General features: G+C 51.1%; 6 protein-coding genes across 6 annotated transcripts; 2 read left to right on the top strand and 4 right to left on the bottom strand.

The window, feature by feature from the left end:
* Positions 1-113: 113 nt before the first annotated feature.
* Positions 114-3,227, bottom strand: TRIREDRAFT_105251 (uncharacterized protein; the record flags this gene model as incomplete). Its single annotated transcript, XM_006963549.1, has 2 exons — positions 114-883; positions 965-3,227. 2 exons carry the CDS (start codon positions 3,225-3,227, stop codon positions 114-116), a joined length of 3,033 nt encoding a protein of 1,010 aa, XP_006963611.1.
* A 2,411-nt stretch (positions 3,228-5,638) lies between these two features.
* On the top strand, positions 5,639-6,855 carry TRIREDRAFT_58412 (uncharacterized protein; the record flags this gene model as incomplete). The annotated part of the gene is made up of 3 exons (XM_006963735.1): positions 5,639-5,812; positions 5,889-6,497; positions 6,562-6,855. 3 exons carry the CDS (start codon positions 5,639-5,641, stop codon positions 6,853-6,855), a joined length of 1,077 nt encoding a protein of 358 aa, XP_006963797.1.
* A 1,266-nt stretch (positions 6,856-8,121) lies between these two features.
* On the bottom strand, positions 8,122-8,826 carry TRIREDRAFT_58880 (uncharacterized protein; the record flags this gene model as incomplete). Its single annotated transcript, XM_006963548.1, has 4 exons — positions 8,122-8,195; positions 8,250-8,405; positions 8,465-8,590; positions 8,661-8,826. 4 exons carry the CDS (start codon positions 8,824-8,826, stop codon positions 8,122-8,124), a joined length of 522 nt encoding a protein of 173 aa, XP_006963610.1.
* Positions 8,827-11,099: 2,273 nt separating this feature from the next.
* TRIREDRAFT_105247 (uncharacterized protein) lies at positions 11,100-12,911 on the bottom strand (the record flags this gene model as incomplete). Its single annotated transcript, XM_006963547.1, has 3 exons — positions 11,100-12,281; positions 12,337-12,729; positions 12,792-12,911. The coding sequence occupies 3 exons, from the start codon at positions 12,909-12,911 to the stop codon at positions 11,100-11,102; spliced, it is 1,695 nt and encodes a 564-aa protein (XP_006963609.1).
* Positions 12,912-16,445: 3,534 nt separating this feature from the next.
* Positions 16,446-17,258, top strand: TRIREDRAFT_105246 (glycoside hydrolase; the record flags this gene model as incomplete). The annotated part of the gene is made up of 1 exon (XM_006963734.2): positions 16,446-17,258. One exon carries the CDS (start codon positions 16,446-16,448, stop codon positions 17,256-17,258), a length of 813 nt encoding a protein of 270 aa, XP_006963796.1.
* Positions 17,259-18,239: 981 nt separating this feature from the next.
* TRIREDRAFT_120879 (uncharacterized protein) lies at positions 18,240-19,244 on the bottom strand (the record flags this gene model as incomplete). Its single annotated transcript, XM_006963546.1, has 1 exon — positions 18,240-19,244. One exon carries the CDS (start codon positions 19,242-19,244, stop codon positions 18,240-18,242), a length of 1,005 nt encoding a protein of 334 aa, XP_006963608.1.
* Between the last annotated feature and the right edge of the window lie 192 nt (positions 19,245-19,436).

Genomic DNA, 19,436 nt, shown 5'->3' with positions numbered 1-19,436 from the left:
CCAATCTGGGCTACAAGTCGATTTTCCGCAAGTTTCAAGGCTATACATTGGGGTTGGAACAGGTGATCGTCATTCTGATGTTCCACGGGCCACTCTATCGCCGACCATTTACCTTACTCAACCTCCTTCCATATCATCTCCAGCTGAAATATTTGCATCCATTCGTCCATCCGATTCGCGTCTGCATAGCCAGCCTGCATGTTGTTGTTCAATTGCGCACCCTGTACTCCATGCTCAGTAGCGTACCAGCCCAGCTGACTATTGCCGTGGAGGTTTCCATCTACAGTGCCAGCCACCGATGCGAGCCCATCCATGTTGTTGTACATGACACTCAGAAGCCCCTGATGCATGGCATTCTGCATCTTCAGAAGCTTCATATCGCGGATGAACTTCATCTGAGGGACGGTCTGCGTATAGATCTCCAACCTCTTGGCCCCGAAATCGACAAACTCAGCCAGTTTGGCATCGGACTCGGGCGATCCCGGAGGGCCAGCATCGCATACTTGCAGCCACATGGTGCGCATGCGAGACGACCAGATCTGGCAGATTTGGGCGCGCTCGTCATACCCTTTCTTGATAGTGACAGCCTCGCCGAGTTTTGTGTCCGCAACGAAGCTTAGATAGCAATCCTGACAGAACAAAGCATTCGGATATCCCCACCAGTGACCCTTTTCAACGGTATCGAGGCCGGGACAAACTGGAACAGCGGCAAAGGTCCGAACGTAGTCGATATAGTAACTGAAGACTCCCTGATCCAATGATTGGGCGAATTTCCTGAGGTATTGGCGAAATCGGGGGCTGGCAACGCAGAAATCGCAAAGAAGAGTCGCCTCAGGATTGCGCTTTGCAGGCTCAAAAAACTGGCTGACGCCGCAGGTCCTGACTATTGAAACATAGCAGCTCTCACACACGTCAAAGTTATCGCATCCTCCCTGGATTGTCCACCAATTGCCGCGGACGATACCGTGCACCGTGCAGGGCGGCAGACGGCAGGCAACCTCTGCTGAGCTGGCGAAGACGGAGAAGTTGCGCTGATAAATGGCATTCTCCATTGCCCATACCAGATTGAGATACTTGGAGTCGCACAGTTTGCACGACCACAGAGTGGTCATGTGTTCGAAGAAGGCGTCAAAGCCTGTGCCCATGTCGTACTTCTCAAACTCATTTTCGAATCGTGTCATGCCAGCTCGGTCTAGGTAACAAGCCTCGCAGGCCCGCATGTTGTCGATTTTCTGACGTGGCATATACCAGGTGCAGTGGTTTGACTGGATCTCCTGCCCCTCGCATTTGGGCAATGACAGACGACGAGCCGCCTCAGCAACAAAGGCGGCCCAGTCATTCCGCTTGGCTAGCTTGACAATGGCTCGGGAAATGTATGGTACAGCGAGGTCGCACGACCATTTCTCGCCGGTAGGCTGTTGGCGATACGGAGAGAACCTGCTTTCGAATGCTGTGCCCACTATTCGATCTTCATAACAGGCCTCGCATGAGATGAAGCCATTGACCTCGCTTGCCGTCATGCCGAACCATTTAATTCCATCTGAAGCGGGGATGGGATCGCGCCCTTTGCATGTCTTCACGTCGAGGCGCTTCTTCATAAATGCCCGCAGCGCATCCAGGTTGCCCGTTTGAAGAGCCACAGGCCAGATGACTTCCTTGACCCTTGGGAACCAAAAGCTACAAGAAGAGTAGAAGTTGTCAGGCCGCTTGATTTTCTCGAACTTGCTTGCCAGGGGCGTTGATCGAATGTGGTCAGCATAGCATCGTGTACAGATCAAGGAATCCGGATGATCTGGCAAACGATACCAGTAAAGAGAATAATCCACTGCCCTCGCTTCGGGGCAGTAAGTGATGACTTCGAGTGGCGTCCCAGAAGCACGAATGTGAGGCGGAGGCCGAGGAGTATCGTCGCTCGACACTGTGAGAGAAGGCTGGGATGCTGTAATAGGGCTCACGGCATTCATGCTGAGATTTGTCATTTGCGTGGATAGGTCGGCCATGTGATCTGAGGTTTGCGTCGTTGGGGGCTGGCGCACACCAGATGAAGGTGGGGGAGCTGGCGTGGCGGCATCATTGGTGAATTGAACCGGTGAGCTATGATCCGGCTGAGAAGGGAACATTGAGGGCGTTGGCAGAGGAATCGGAGTTGACTCGGCGGCCGGCACTGCTTGATGGACATCGGGGGCCGCGACAGGCGTGCGAGAAACTTGATGCTGGCTGTTCTGTAACCCAGACGGCGCTGGCGGTTCGGGGTATTCATGTTGTGCTGATGCTTGTGCAGCTGGAGCTGGAGCTGGAGCTGAAGTTGGGGGTTGTGGCCCTACTGATGCTGGAGGAGGAGGGTAATGATAATTGTCCGAGCTGTCCCGAATTGGAGGACGAGTTGATGGTGGTGGGATAGGAGGAGGGACAGATGAGACTACATATGCCGGTTGCTGCTGAGCTGATGGCTGAACTGTCCCGGATGGCACATAATGTCCCGGTGGTGCAGGCTGCGGTAACGAGGCGTTGGCTAGGTATGCTGGTGAACTTGTCGCAGAGAGGGGAGAATGGTATGACGAGATTTGATCTGGGGTGACTTGTGCTGGTGCATGCGAAACCCGTATGTACGCAGCTGGAGATGGAGGGCTGTTGTGGTAGGAATCTAGTTGCGGAACATATTGGGCATGCGAGGCTTGATGGGAAGGGCTTTGGGCTGGGTTATAGGGTGGATGTGGACTGTATAAGTTTGAACTCTGCTGAACCAGTGGTCTGGCAGGAAGAGGTGGAGGTGGAGGTGGAGGAAACGACTGCAACGGAGATTGAACCGGCAGGGAAGGATTAGAATAAGATGGACTCTGCAGAGACGAAGGGTAAGGAGGGAAAGAACTCTGCGCTGTAGAAGAAGCATTTGTATGAGACTGGCTCTGAGGGGGAGGTGGGAAGTATTGAGACGTCGGCGGTACTGAGCTGGGCGCAGTTGATGTCGGAGTATATGGGTAGCTGGTATGTCCAGGCGGCGGCGGACCTGGAGGCGGGGGATAATAGGGCGTCTGAGGAGTCGTAGTTTGATATGACGATGCCGATGGGTACCCGTACCAAGAAGACTGTTGTTGTGGGCTCACGGTTCCGTATGGATACTGAGTGTTGCCTCCGTATCTTTGTCCTGGCGGGTTTGGAGGGGCGATTGACCCGTTACCGCTCGTTTTTCGGGGCGGAAGTGGCGGTGGCTGATGATGGCCAGACATGATGTCGCGTGTTTCGCTGTTCGCTGCTGTAGTATAGGTAGTTCAAGCACCAATGTTCTTTCGCCATAGGAAACTCTGAGAAAGCCCTTGAAGTCCTCTCGGAAAGTATTGACGACAAAAAGCAGATGGAGCTTCCTGAGATATTTAAATACAGGAGTGATCGGGAAGAGGCCACGGAACGTTGAGTCTAGGCCCTCCGTCATACGAATAGGTGGTTCAGCTGCTGCTCAGCCTCTGGCGGGGAAGACGCAAATGCACGTAATTGTAGATGGAACAGCTCATCACGGACTGCGGCGAGGCTCCCACGCCCTTCCGAGATCGAGAGAGAATAAGCCTCGCCAACACGTGGAGGCAGGGACTTAGCTTCCTTGGATGCGACACTAGGTAGCACGAGTGAGGAGTAAAGAGGCGTTTCACAAGGTAACTTACCTACCTATTCAGGCATCAAAGGGGCGAGGATCTAGACATGAGACCGCATTCTAAGGTACTTCTCTAGGTACCTTATGCTCCAACGCACTCAGTGTACCTAGATACAACTTCCAGGGCAAGTCCGAGGCCGCAGAAGGGATTGAAAATGCTATAGTATTCAAAACATCATGTGGTTCACCTCGCTGCAAAGGCTGGGGGAAAGGATTGTGGAATAGCGGTTATCCTTGACGCCGTTTATCTCTCTACCTACCTGTAGAAGCGACATCGTACGAGCACCACGTCCGTTACACCACTGGGGGCAAGATGTACCTAACTTCAGCTCTGGCGGAAGCGGAAACATTTCAGCAGCGCTACTGGTTGAGCAACGAGCGAGCTGCGGGGCACACGCTAACGAGCTGTTGGTTGGATAGATTGGTCGCAACTCTTTGATTTGAGAAATGGACATGAGGATTTATGGGAACACTTCTGCTTAATTTGGTCGTCGCTTAGGTATCTCAAAGAACATTACCCAAGAGTAGAGGTACCCCTAGATACCGGTTGAAAACCCCAAGCGTTAGTCGCATGCTCCCCGTTGTAAAGTGTGAGGCTTGCACGGCGTTCCTGGAAAATTACCTACCTAGGTAGGTATTCAAGTTATTAAAGACCGCGTTACGGTACCTTAGTTGCAGAGCACACTAGCAAACGCCATGTAATCTGAAAACCGTTGGAGAAATGTCCGAGAATGCGTCTGCGATGACCTCTTGACTTACCTGATACCATCTTGCTTCACCCCTCCTTGAGACTCAATGAGCCATGTCTGAGTCTATTATCCCCTTATATCACTTCACTCACGCGGCTATTATACTACCTTTATCTCTATAGATGGGCGAAAGATTCGTGACGTTGCTTGATACTGGGAAGTGGTACAGATTTTCCTGGTTATTTTTCTAGAAGAAAATGGTACCTAGGTATATAGGCAATGCTAGCAAGGAATTGAATGGAAGCTTCCCTCAATCTTGCAGGAAATGCTTCATGGACGTCGAAGCCCTAATTTGCGGTGTTTGTCTCCTTCTCTACAGCCCTCGCCGCTTGAACACTTCATCCAAAACCTCGGGGAGGGGAATTAGTTACATGCGTTAACTCCGAGTCATTTGTGATGCTCGAAGTCTGCTGAACGTGCAAAGTGGGACATCAAATCCCGCAAATTCCCACCAGGATCGGGTCTGATAGCATTCGTGAGATAATAAAGGGCAAGCCTGTACTGATATTTCATCTTCTCTATCTTCCCTGGCTAACACTGACTACTGGCGGCCCTTGTAAAATCACAAAGTGCCAATTGGCCCAGGCCTCCGCCAAGCTGTTCCAGCGTGCCTATCTTGTAGATATAGTAGACTGCCATGGAGATTATATGTCCGAGGAACATCGCCGTAAAGTTTCTGAGCCATTTCACGCAGTTCGCAGGATCGATTTGTCGACTGTCAACCTTAATTCTGAACTCCGATAAAAATCGTACAATCGCCGATCAGTCACAGAGCAGCGCTTCTACGCATCTACCAAAGTCGTAGCGTCATTGTCGGACTTAGGCTAAGCTTGGGACCGCTTTACTAATCATACAGCAATCTCATAGCAAAGGCAATCGTCGTCAACATGAGATACGTTATGATGAGCGGGTAACTTGCTGTATCCTAAGCTTCATGGGACAACGATACGAGTCAAGGGGAGCCTCCCTTGTTTGAAAGGCTCATGGGACGGCGTCCTCACAGGTGACAGAATGTAGGCAACTGATCAAGTCCCCGGCTCTGACGACATCGATGATAACGTGGATCCGGGAGACGAAAATCCCCATACGATCTGGTGTATAAAGAGCGAGCTCTTTGCTGTTCGAAGGAACAATCCTCGGATACACTTGATAACACGCAGAAAACAGCAACAGCGGGTCTTCTTCTGCTTCTTCTTCTTCTTTTCTTATCTTTGGTTCTTCTTGAAGAAAAACAATTCCCAGAATGTCGACCGAATACAACTTCGAGGGATGGATGGGCGACGACATCTCCTCCTCGGAAGGGAAAATGGCCTGGAGAGAGTTCGAGCCGAAGCCCTGGGAGGAGACGGACGTTGACATCAAAGTTACGCACTGTGGAGTCTGCGGTTCAGACCTGCATGTATTGAGGTCAGGATGGGTGAGTGAGCTCTTACGCCTCGATTCCACAACCTAGCATTAAGCAAGCACAATGATATTGACTTGGTTTCGCTCAGGGTGCCACGGAGTACCCCTGCATTGTTGGACATGAAATACTCGGCGTTGCCGTTCGCGTTGGCTCCAAGGCCGAGAATGGTATCAAAGTTGGCGATGTTGTCGGCGTCGGTGCTCAGAGCGATGCCTGCCTTGGCCGTGATGGACCTTGTGCTCCATGCAGCGTGGGCTTGACTCAGTACTGTCCCAGGTCCGTCAACACGTACAATGACAGGCACCGCAACAATGGCAAGGCCTATGGTGGCTATGCTTCATATCACCGAGCTCCCTCTCACTTTGTCTTCAAGATCCCAAGCGGTCTGTCCCCCGAGTCTGCTGCTCCTCTGCTGTGCGGGGGCATCACAGTGTACTCGCCGCTCAAGTATCATGGCGCAGGTCCCGGCAAGAAGGTCGGCATTGTAGGTATCGGTGGTCTTGGACACTTTGCTGTGCTGTTTGCAAAGGCACTGCGTGCGGACGAGGTCGTCGGCATTTCCAGGAGGGAAACCAAGAGGGCAGATGCGATGAGCTTAGGTTGTGATGACTACATTGCGACAAGCGATGATGCTGATTGGGTGAAGAAGAATCAGGGGCGCTTTGATCTCATCATCTCCACCGTTTCATCTGACAATGTATGTGACGAGGATGGATTGTTTCGATTGTTCATGGTTTTGTGCTGACACATGAGATTAACAGATGCCCTTTGACGATTATCTGGCGCTGTTGGCACATGGGGGAACGCTCGTCCAGGTCGGCGTCCCGGAGGCCCCTATCTCTCTTAAGCCCTTCAGTCTCATTGTCGGTCGCAAGAGCGTCACGGGCTCATGTATTGGCTCCCCAGATGAGATCCGAGAAATGTTCCAGCTCGCTGCTGATAAACACATCAAGCCATGGGTAGAGAAGCGACCCATGAAAGACGCGAACCAGACCCTCATTGACCTGGAAGCCGGCAAGCCAAGATTTCGTTACGTCTTGGTCAACGAATCGTGAGAATCGATCCTGCATTCAAATGAGAGTGAGACGAGGCTGTATGGCTGTTCTTGCGGGTTGAACTAAGATTACGAGGATTACTTAGTTCGTTACTAGATTGAAGACACAATAGAAGCTCCTCCATTGACAAACGCCGCTCCATATACTTGATACTGTCGGGCACTACCACAGCATGTCTCTGGCATATATCGCAAACCGGGATAATAGGATGATCTATTTTACCCGCGCACTGCGCTGGCTGATGTCACTCGTCGCACAGACGGGTATTCAGTTGCCTGGACTTGAGCTTCTTCAGTATGAGCTTTTCCATGATACAGTTCCTCCTGGATGCCCACCAGCATCTCGTAGGTGACATCAGGATGCGTGCAGCTCGATAAAAGTGAAACAGGAATACAAGAGCCCGTGAGTCATCACCCATCACAAAGCCGGCGAATGGCCCGCAACAGAGAATTGAAATCCGAAAAAGAGTTGTTCAATATCCGCCTCCATAGGCATGAGACTACGGTCGACTGCTTCGTGTGCAGCCACTTTGAGAACTGTACAGCACAGCATAGAATATTCTCAAAAGCTGAGCGAGGAGAGTGTGATGCTGCTATGGCTGGTGAACTCGGCTAGTTGACTGACGTATAGTTGGTCGTGATACGAATGACTGCGTCTTTGATATGCCCTAGTTGGTTCTTCTTCTCATGCCCGTCCGATGTTGAGTCCGAGGAGCACGGCAAGGAACTTCGACATGACAGTTCTGCCTGCAGCCTAAGAAGGATACGTCAAGCATAGGATGCATGTCCATGGATGGCCGTCTTGCTCGCGACGCCGCCACAGGTCGCATAGCGTGGATCATCCCACATCTCCATGAATGGGCGAACAAAGCGTGCAGGATCTTCACCTCTTTGGACCAAGGCCTCGTCTTTTTCGAGGTGTTGAAAAAGTTGGGTCAGTCAAAGTTTAGACCGCCGGAGGATGCTCTTGTGATAGCTGTCAAAATGACCGCAAATCAGCCCAAAATTCCAAACACAGGATCATGTCTTTTGATACGGAACGCGAGTCAGCGCAAGAGCGGGAAGACAGAATGGCACTTATTGGGTCATGAGAGTGTTAGGCGCAGAGGTATCCTAAGTCGTTCTTATTTACGGTGTTCATCAGCTAGCTATGTACGACAAACATGTCATAGGAGACTCGCTGCAGGAGTCTGCCATGAATTGCCAGTCATTATCATCATACGAAAGGGACATCTCGTTCTGGGATATGTAGGTACCACGTCGAAACTTAGCAGTGAGCAGGGTTGCTGGGGTAGACATGGTTGGTGTTGCAAGTGTTTGGCGCAACGAATAGAGGAGTGGCTATCAGAATTAAGTTAGCGTCTCTCCTGTCAGTTGGTTCGTTCACAAACTTACTATCAACGCCATAGTTGGTGGGAGGGTTGCGGACAATGGAGTAGCGGCCGCCGAAAGTGAGGTTGTTCTCACAGTTGATCTGGTTCTGGCCACCATTGACTGTGGGAGAGCCAGTCCAGATGTCAATGTGAGGTTGGCCATTGGCCCAGTCAGTGGCTGTTGTACGGATTAGCTTGTGTCTCGTCGTCTTAAGAGGACGGTGGGAGTCCACGTACTGCACTGAGCGCAATCGTCTTCATATCGACCATACTTGGTCAATAAGGGGAGATAGACGATCTCGCAGGGGTTGAGCTCTCCTGGAGCCGTGGCAATTGTGATCGGGTCGGCGTAAGTTCCAGTACCTGGTTGGTTGTACTTAGTCACGGTCCTTGCTTGTCTGTTGACTACTAGCAACGATGAGACTATACTCACCACCAGCCTTGAAGTTGCGACCACCGCAGTTATGCGCAGTTGCAGGTCCCGGGGGAGAGTTGTCGGGGTATCCGTAGAACGTAACGATGTAGTTCCCAGGAGTCGAACAAGCCTGGGCGATGCCGGCGATGGCAGAGGTGAGGATGATGGCGGCGACGGACTTCATGGTGGCAGATTAGGAGATCTGGCTTGACAAACACAGTTTCGGATTGCAGTTCAGCACTTCACAATTACAGTCGCGAGGGGGGCGATCAATCTTATTTATCATATTCTGGACGATATGCCGTCTTGTCCCCGACGCCACCTCGCTCGTGAAGATGGAAAGGGGGCTATACTGGGATAATTGGATGCCCACATCCCACTGTTACGTGACGGACCGATAGGATACCAGTCCTACCTCTTCTAGAAGCAATGCACGCTGTACCGTCAGAGAGAGAAGAGCCATTTCCATGTCTAGACGCCTTCGTAATGCCGCCATTCTGACGTGGATGCTTACTGCTTGCTCCAGCTGCTTGTTTGGGAAATGGAAACACAGCGCAATCTTGATTCGTGGATTTTTCTACCCCAGATTCTGCGCCCCTGGCTAATGTCTTATTCATACAAGTTGAGTGGACAGTGGAGCACGGCTTCTCATGTAAAGAGACTGAGTCGGGATGAGAGGACGAAGCTAGACTATGCTAGGAAGCTACAACAGCGTCTGGTGGCAACAAGCGTTAATAAATGCGACGATGGGACACTCGCAATACGAGATCAATGTGCTCATAAATGGAATGACTTGCAAGCAACTGCTGCACTCAGCTAGTGTCCGTTGCTGGAATGTGATATTTAAGCGTAAGTAGAATGATCCAGAAATGTCAGGCTCTCAAGTATGCATAATCGTGAGCGTAACTCCAAGTGTCTGGGTTCGTTGGCACTCAAGCACTGTACACGAAACGGGTAAGTAAACAATACAAGTCTCTGGACATGGGTACGCGATTTCACCCTTGTCAACCGACTTTTCCGGCATTCTGTTCCGATCTAGAAGGGGCAGACAAGCAGACTTCCCCTATTCCAAGTCAATAGGGCAACTACTAGTTCATTACGAGATTCATGCGCGCTTGAGAAACATGAAAGGGAATAACAAGCAACATCTGGTCGGCAGGCAAAGTCTCAAGTGGAGAAACCGGCTGTTGCATGTTGAGTGAACAGCCCAGACCAGACCCATGATGCGAGTCAGCCTGTCTTTGCCAATTAGCGGGCTTTGTTGCTCCGATCCCTGAACATGATCTTCGTGCCAAGATGGGATATCGGCTTATTCCGTTTTCACAAGAAACGATGCTTCCGCGGGGGTGGTACGCCCACCAATTTGGGGTCGATTCACCGGTATAGTTAGTAAAGAGATCGTGATGCAAAGCAGAGGAGTGGTCTCCCGAAGTTGCTTGTCCCAGAAACTCAAGACAAACTCTCGCATACAGGCACCTCCCACGTCGTCATGGATTGAAGATTGATCAACGTGTGACGGATGGTTCGCTGCCGGACTGCCCCGCGGACAAAAAAAACGGAGCATCGGTGGCCGTGGATCTTATTCTGCTCTGAATATAAGCATGTCCCTGTCAACATTCAACCCCGGCATTATCCGAGCCGTAAGATCGGCTACTACTGTGCCATCCAATGTCAGTCCCAGAGTGATCACTAATAAGAGAACATGTTCTATTCCATACTGTTGCCCAAGTTGATGCACGCTACTGTTGCATAGCTTCACCGCTTCTTATCAGCTATAGACATCATCTCACCACTATACGTAGCCGCCCCGAGATTGCCTCCTCGGTATCACTTGATGGCCTCGATTGATGGGTAGGCAAGGCAGCCAAACCTGCATCTCTTTCGTGATCTCTCACTATTCATGTTCATTGGTCCGGCCACAGTAGTGTTGTTTGTCAGGGTACCACAGATGAAGTCGAGATCGCATGTGTCGAGCGTCGGCGCAAGCCCTTCGAAAAGGTGCCAGGCTGCTGTCAAACAATCTTTGACCTTCTCCAAGACTTACGACACTGCTTGCGGCATTGGCAAAGTTGACAATTATGTCTGTCGCTAGGAGCGGCATGGGCGTAATTGTGCGAGCTCGTTGACAGGTAGGGTAGGTATCGCCCAATCTAGGAGTTACACGCCACTTGAAGAGCGTCCAGTTTCGGGTACGTGAATGCCATTATTTGGGATGATTGAGCTGCCGAGACGAGAGTGACTGGCCTCTTTGTCGCATTTATGAAGTCGGAAAGTCCAAATATATTGCTACAAGAAGTGATCCGAGCAAGGCCGTAAACTTATGAGTTAGACAGATTAATCTAATGTGTATCCAAAGCCTTGTTGAACCGTCTAAATACAGTATATTTATCAAGATGGACCGGCCCGAAGCTGGAAGTCTATCGAGCACAATATGTTTAGTGGGAAGAGAAACATGAATCAGTAGTACAGTGCCTTCTGCCACCAGTCGCATCGTTCATTCAACGTTGGGTCTCGAATTACCGAGGTAGAATTAGCCACAAAGTTCAGAATGAAACCATCCCGGCCGTAAGGAGGGAATGAGATGTCACCGACCGATGACTTGATCGGCAACCCGTTATTGACGAATCCAGCAATGGCATCCTTCGCGATGCTTGCGATTCGAGCGTCAACACCCGGCGTCGGTCCGTGGGAGAAAAGGTAGGGCTGGTCACCGCCGTGTACTGCTGGCCAAACGGAGTTTTGGAAGCCATATGCGGCAACACCCTGCTTCTGCGCGGCCTTGATCATGGAGTTCTGGTTGCAAGTGAGCGCGGCCTCGGCAATGATCAGCTGCGCTCGCCCCAGGGCGTCAGTATACGGTTGAGATCCGTCATACATGGGGGGATAGAGCGTCTCAAACACATGCTGATAGTCTTCGCTTGTGAATGAGGTGAAAATGGCTCCAAGCTGCTTCCTTAGCAGAGACTCGTTGTCAAAGGCCGAAGGATCGGTGAAAATGATTCCCTCGTGGCTGTTGTATGTGGAAAAGATCTCAATACCTTTAGCAAAAGCTCCCTGAAGAATGAGTTTTGAGGGCATCCCAGGTACAAAAGTGCCATCGACGACTGGGCCATAAGAAAAGGAACCATATGGAGCAGCAGCGACCTGCTTCAAGTTGGCAGCCAACAGCGCACTCGAGGGCAGTGCCCTTGCTTCATTCAGTGTTGAGACGTTCAGAAGGGCCAAAAAGTCGTTGAATGTCTGCTCTTGCTCACGGTTTCCGGGAACAGGGACGAGGCCGGCCGACTGCGGAATAGCGCGACGGAAAGGTGCAGGCTTCGAACCTCCCCAGGCCGTGATCTGGTGCATAACCGATCCGCCACCAGCAGAGACTCCCATGATAGACACATTATCAGGGTCACCTCCAAACAAATGAATATTTGTCTGAACCCATTCTAGAGCAAGCCTTTGATCCAAAAGCCCTGCGTTCGGACTGCCGCCGCTCTGCTGCAACGTAGGGCCGGAGAGAAAGCCAAAGGCGCCGAGACGGTAGTTCATGGCCACCCAGATGGCACCATCTTGGCCATTGGCTTGGCTTGCTGCCATGAGCTCGCTAGGGGTTCCGAACATTGACTTGTCTCCAATGACATATCCACCTCCCTAGGCAACTTCTTAGTTTATGGTCGCCGACAGCAACAGGAGGCCCTTTACTCACATATATCCATACCAGGACTGGAGCTCCCTTGGTCTGCTTCAGGCCCCTCTGGTGAATGCTGCGTCTCTTATCAAATACTCTTTGGGGAACCAAAACGTCTAGGACTAGACAGTCTTCGGTGATTCGATCATCCTCCGGGGGAGGCGGCAGCTTAGATAGCACCTCCTTTGCTTGTGTCACGTTGAATGGCAGCTGGTTGAGTCCGTAGGCCGCGGTAAACATTTCGCCTAATGCCAGCCAATCGGGATTTGCCTGCGGGCAAACTTTTCCAACTCTGCCATCTTGTACTGCCGATTTGCGTCCTCTTGGGGAAACAGGTGCTGCGAACCGTAGAGGACCCAGAGGAGGCTCAGCGTATGGAATGTTGGTGAAGTTGTACGTCTTATAGTGTTCCTTTACACGCAATGGTCAGCATGTCTACGCCACGTAAAGCCTGTTTCTTTCGAGAAACTTACATCGAACGAGATGGCGCGATGGACTTGGTAGCCAAGGTCCACCGTTGGAAGGCTGTGGTGATGGATGGCGGCGCCGTCGGCTAAGGCAAGCCCAAAGAGAATTATAACTATAGACTTCATGGTGATATCGGCAAAATAATTCTTTCCTTGTTAAGCTTCGATGAGGATACTGATGGCATCTTGAGAACGAGAGGATCTCTCTCTTATATACTTCGTCAACGGAATGCTGTGCGGTTTGTCGTTATGTCCGCCAGGCCGACGACGCGACGATCACTCATGCTGGTAACGCGGCACTGCCTCTGGCATTGAGCATCGGCGCAAGTACGAATCCCCGCCTCATGAGCCAGGATTGAAACGGGACTGAATGTGTGGAAATTGCCGCGAAGTAGAGCTCATAGGGCGGAGTTTGGTGTTTTTGAGAAGCTCAACAGCCAGCCTGACTAGAGCGCATTCCGCCAAAGCAGCGTCAGCCGTCAGCCGTTTATACCAATTCTGGATGCCCTCCTTGCAGGAGCTATGGCGGGGCCATCTGTGAAGCATGCCGACTTTATCATACTCATACCTAAGACAAGATAGATTAAGACTAACCCGAGCTTGAAGAGATGTAACTAGAAGAAGGCAATGACAGAATTCGATGCTATTAGTGTACAAGCTGTTGGGATCAGACTATGACGCAGCGATTTTCCGTACAAGTTCAATCAGCCAGGGGCAGATTCGCCGGTGCTACCCAAGTACGTAGCAGTGGTCGCACTCGAGGCAGGAGGGGAGCGGAGGCGGAGGCGGAGGCGGAAAATGCTACAGAATTCTTCGCAGAGAAAACGGAATACTCGTTGCCAAAACACAGCCACTCTGTCAATGCCTTTGAAATATCTGAAATTAATAGCCACGGATTTGAGCTCACTTCTTTGTGTAGGAATGGCTGAACAACATGCTGATACACCTCCTAGAAGCCATCCAAAGCCACTACTTCGAGTAGAGTAGGTCATGATCAATTCCAGAAAGTGGCTTACATGATTAACAGAACATTGACCCTGAAATTGATGTGAACACGGTTCATTCTTTGACTTGGCATTGATAATGGTAGTGGCCTAGGTAAGTACGTGACAACATGGGATCCTCCAACGTTAGGTTGTACACTGGCAAATGGTGGGTAGCGGTATGACGCCTCTGGATGAAGTCAGTACGCAAGATTTTGACAAAGGAAGGCTATGGTCTCGGAAAGAATGACTGGTGCCAGCGAGCCACTTGCTAGAGACCGGCCATTCTACACCCACCGTATTGGACGGTGGCCTTGGTTACAGTGAGAATTTTTTGGGCTTCGTTGCTCTATTTAGCCACAGTTTCCTTCACCATCCATAAGTATTCTCTTGACGTTCTGCAAATCATTCTTACCTATACTGTCTTTACCACCCTCAACGGTCTTCTTATTCAGTTCCACCGTTTGCATAGACAAGACGGCGTTCGAGTGGCGCGGGCGCCACTCGCGGTGGTTGACGAATAGGGAGCCACGCCAGGCACAACTTCTCTGGATCGGGCGAAGTCGGCCAGGGGCAAACGCCACCAGGGCGTCTGTCAACTGGCTCAATGGGCTCAATGCGGTCTTGCAAGTCTTTTGCTCTAAAACGGATTCTGCTGGGTTCTCCGTCTTGCCTAATCCTGCACGCAGACAACAAGCGGCTATTAATTTGGGGGGGAAAGAAAGAAAGGAAGAAAGAGAGAAGAAGAACAATCCTGATGTGGCAACGTTTCGGCATATCAACTTGGGCTATGAAAATAGCCAAAGGCTCGCGGCAACGGCAAGGCTTCACCAGCACTCACTGTTGTTGTCGAATTTCTGATTTATGTACGAACTCCCCAAACTTGATTAGAGGCGGCTTGATTACATCTTGGCATCGTATTTCCCCAGACTCTTCAGCCGTAATCGATCCCCCGCCAGCAATTCTACAGCGAGGTCCCCTGCACAATTTCCCTTCGTTGCATGGGCGGGCGCGGGCCTCGCTGCATTAGTCTATCGGCTTCCTCGGTCCGCTGTCCTACCCTAGCATTGCCGGAGAAATGTCCGATCCTCAATGAGTCGGGCCTCTAAAAACTGGGACTCATACTCTGGAAGACTAATACCGTAGGCTATCGTGGGTTCGCCGCCCGTGCGTGTACTGTGAGAAGCAGCACTAAGACCTGTCCGAGGCCAAGCCCGGATATGGAAAATTGGAAACACTGGACCGGAGTCGGTCACGAGAGTCACTCTTGGATGGAGAGTGACATTTCATCGCAATGTTATTGCACCGGACTAGCTCCTCCACTGTGAGGCGCCATACTTCCCCTTTGTCGTCGCGTGCGTTTACATGCAGGAACTTGTTAGTTCCCGTGATGACTCGCCTACAAAAGAGGGTGATGAATCATGTGCCTGAATACTAGCCAAGAACTGAACCGTCCACATGGCTTGAGGTGAGTGAAAATTGAAAGGGTGCTCATTTAGCCAGGAACGAGCCACTAAGAGGATAACGTTGGCGCCTCTTATATATGTATGAGTTCATCAACACCGATTCGCCAATCGCCATATCCACTCTGCCTTCTAGCCGCCTTCCATAGGCCAGTTTATCGGTTGGCATTGTGGGATCCTGCATGTGCGTGGTGCATCCGACGCTGGATGATGTTAGTTGGGCCAATTAGTCTGTACAGTGTCTTGACCAACAACGACAAGGTAGACAACTGAATCGCTTCTAGATATTTCGGCTCCGACCACGATGGGTAGCTCGAAGAGAACAAAGGAAGTCATGATACACGAAACGGTGGCATGAGACACATCCTCGACCCCCAAAGAGGGATACGGGGGGAATAGATGGAAAAATCATCGTCACAACTCAAACAAGGTGTTCGTTGTATGGTTAACAAACAAAATCAATTGCTGGTTGTAGCAAGGGAATCCACGTTATGTTATCACGCATGCCAACGATCACCTATCAGTTGGACGAGAAGCAAATGAGTTGCCCAACTCATGCACATAACCTCGTGCCCGGCGAGTCCTCGAAAGATGAGACGTAAAGTAGGTACTTCATTACTCATTTCCCCTCCACCCACGTGGTTTTGGCGCTGCAAGACCCTCTGTATCCACATCTAACGAGTCGGCTTCGAGCCGGATCTCCTTTCAAGAGAGACCCTTCATGTGGCGTTTTTAGGCCGAGCCCCGAAGAGGACGGGGCAAGTCTTCCGAGTTTGCATGCTATATCGCATGTACCAACCTTGGTATTGTCGCAGGCCGCTTTTCTCACGGTGCTTCTACTTGTGATGGAGCATGAGGTGTTTTCCTCTCTGTCTTGAATTTCGCTCTTCCGTCGAAAAAATGGCGTTTACCTTCCTCTCCAGTATGGAGCGCAAGTGGGCAATTTTTTTTCTCTGATGAGACTTGGAGGCATTAGTAGGGGACTGCTTGATGTATAAAAGACCCATCAACATCCATTGTCCCAGGATCATTTTGAATTACTTCTTCATTGAGATTCTCTATCCACCTTCCATTCCATTCCTTTGAACTTCTCCTTCAGACACTCCTTTTCCACACCTTGAAAACCATACAACTGATACCCCCTGGCCTCAAATCAGCCAGTCCTTCCTTTCTGATACACCATCTTCAATTCCTTCGTCAGCAGAACATTCAAAATGCTTGCCAACATTGCCGTCTTTGTTGCTGGCCTTGCCGCGGTCGGCACTGCACTCCCTACCAATGGTACTGCTTTCCATAGGAATGGTACTGTTCACCACACCAATGGTACTGCTCACCATACCAATGGTACCGCCTTTCATCATGGTACCGCTTTCCACCACCATGGTGCCGCTGCCAAGCGTAGCACCGTTGAGGACAAGTATACCTACTACAAAGGCGACGGATCAACTGCTGCCGGCTGGCCCTCTCAGGATGCCTGGGGCTCCTGGGATGACCTTTGGAAAGCCAACGTCCCCCTCATGCAGAAGTCCTGCGGCTGGAACGGCTGGGTCGGTGACGACTCCGAGACCGAAATCCAGGACATTGGCACTGCCATCCAGAGCGTCTCCAAGGCCGCTGAGATCGACCCTCGCTTCATCCTCGCCATAGTAATGCAGGAGAGCAAGGGTTGCGTCCGTGTCCCAACCACCAACAACGGCGTTACCAACCCAGGCCTCATGCAGTCTCACAACGGCGCCGGCAGCTGCTTCGGACTGAACCCCTGCCCCTCATCCACCATCAACCTCATGATCAGCGACGGTGTGAGCGGCACCAAGGAGGGCCCCGGCCTTCAGAGCCTTCTGTCCCAGGCCAAGGAGAAGACTCACAACAACGGCAGCCAGGCTTACTATGCTGCCGCTCGGCTCTACAACAGTGGCTCTGCTGATTACTCCGACCTCGACAAGGGCCTTGGTAGCACTGCTTGCTACGCATCAGACATCGCCAACCGCCTCACCGGCTGGACCCTTGCTCCCAGCACCTGCCACTAAAAGGCTTCTGCATAGCCATGGCAATCCAAGACTTGAAGAATCGATTGGGTCATGGAGTGACACCACACCTTCTTTTCAGCCGTAAATATTCAAGGGCTTCTCACTGGTTTTAAGATTTTCGCTGTATTTAGTTTTCAAAAAATCTGCCTACACTCGTTTGACACGACAGGCTTGATACAGCGCAGACTGTAACAGCATATAAACGTCAATCTTAAGAGATTACTAGACGATTTTATATATATATGATACATCACTTTCGGTGTTACTTTGCTGAGCTCTGCTCAGCGCCATCATTAGCCACAAGTACAACGTGCTCTCAGTCTTTAGATTGCAATCCACATGGGAGAATCCACCCTCAAAATCGAGAATCGCTGTAATCTGGCCAAGCCTACATCCATCCAATGAGGGGGACAGTGCACGTCTCATCAAGCGATGACACTGTGGATATGCTGGCTGTTGGCACCGTACACTACCAGGGGAAGACACCGTTCCAATGAGATTTATCGCCTTTGGCGTATGCAAAGGTGGAACGGCATGAGGTATCATCAAACTTCGACCATGTTGGTGATATTGCATACCAGCTGGTTGCCTGCCTCTGCATCCTGTTTGTTATGCAGTTGTGACCGAACGAGTCTACACCGTGGGTTCCCGCGGCCTCAGCCACTACTCGCCGATACCTTGTGCCACAGTCCACATTGTTGATATCGGCGTGACCAGACCGGCTGGTGGTATGCGCTCCAAGACGCGTTGCTAACAACAGACTGGTCAATAGCGCTCTGAGCTTTTACAACGTCCTGCACACCATTGGATAGGGAAATCCATAGTCCGTTGCAAGCATCTTTAATCGCAGGTCGGTACTTCGGCGTGCATAGGGACTGATCGTATATTGTTTGTAAGGCAGAAGCCACGACTTTGGTACTGAATAACTGATGATACATTGGCTGGGGAGTGCTTGGTCTCAAGGCATTGGTGAACCTTGATCTATGCACTCCGGGAAGCCTCTATCATGTCCCTCCACAAGTCATCCATGAAGAACAAGGAGGATATGTGACCTCCAGGCAACAATTTGAGATCTCTAGCAGACTGATAGCTGGCCACAAGCCAGTCATTAGTGCTGCCTCCAATATGATCATTCTCCGATCCAACAATCAAGACAGGCTTTGCAGAATGCTCCTTATCAAGGGTACGGGGATCGAATCCCCAGTCAGAATGAATCGTATCCGACACCTCCATGAAACCGTCCCAGTTCTGGCAGCAACGGACTGTGCTTCGTGCCATCTTCTCGATGACTGTATGCTCGTCGAAACTTTTCTTTTGTAGCCAATCTTGGAAGATTCGCCTCTCTTCATCGTCCATATTATCGAACACTGTTGCCTTGAGGAACTGCGTTGCGCCCTCGACGGATTGCAATTTGGATCCAACTGCACACTTGAACAAACGCTGCAGTAGGCGAAATGGTACAATCCTTGTGGGCGGTCCAATCGATGCCCAGTTGTTCCAACTAAGGTGCTTCGCATAACCGGAGTGGTGCCTCAGTGGAGAGAAGCCGTTGAGCAACAGCATGCCAACAATCTTTCGACCAGGGGGAAAGAGATCATACGGGGCGCCGTAGAGCATTTGGGCTGGCACCGTACCATATGAGCCTCCCGAGACATAGAGGGCATCAAACCCCCCTGTGGGGTAAAGGTGATTGAGCAGCGCATTGATATCATTTACCAAATTGACGTAGTACGGCACCGAGCAGTCGCGAGTGCTCGACCTTCCCATGCCTGGAAGCGTGGGAGCGACCCAATGAGCCTGGATCTCACGGCACGGCTCAGGAACATTCGCCGCGGTCCCAACGCCCATGATACCGACGAAGAAGAGGATGACCGTGCGTGATGTTGGGGGGCCGTTGTGGGCGTAGGCTATCTGCCTCCCTCCGGGTAGCTGGAGAACATGCTCTTCGTCTCCTCTGATTGGGTCGTATACTTCAACCATGGACATGGCGACGAGGTCCAGTAAAGAGTGCAAGTAAGAAACGCGTCGCACACTGGTGTAGTCGAAAGGTTGGGAATGTGGTCGAAAGGTTGGGAGTGTGGTCGAGTATCAGTATCGCAAAGGGCAGCGGGCCTGTGTAATCTATGTTGATGATGTCGCCTGCCACTGAGTATATCGTTCTTTGAAGATTGATTTTGG

Source organism: Trichoderma reesei, assembly GCF_000167675.1.
Source record: "Trichoderma reesei QM6a unplaced genomic scaffold TRIREscaffold_5, whole genome shotgun sequence".
NCBI lineage: Eukaryota > Fungi > Ascomycota > Sordariomycetes > Hypocreales > Hypocreaceae > Trichoderma > Trichoderma reesei.
Note: the sequence above shows the minus strand (reverse complement) of the source record. Positions and strands in the feature narration are given on the sequence as shown.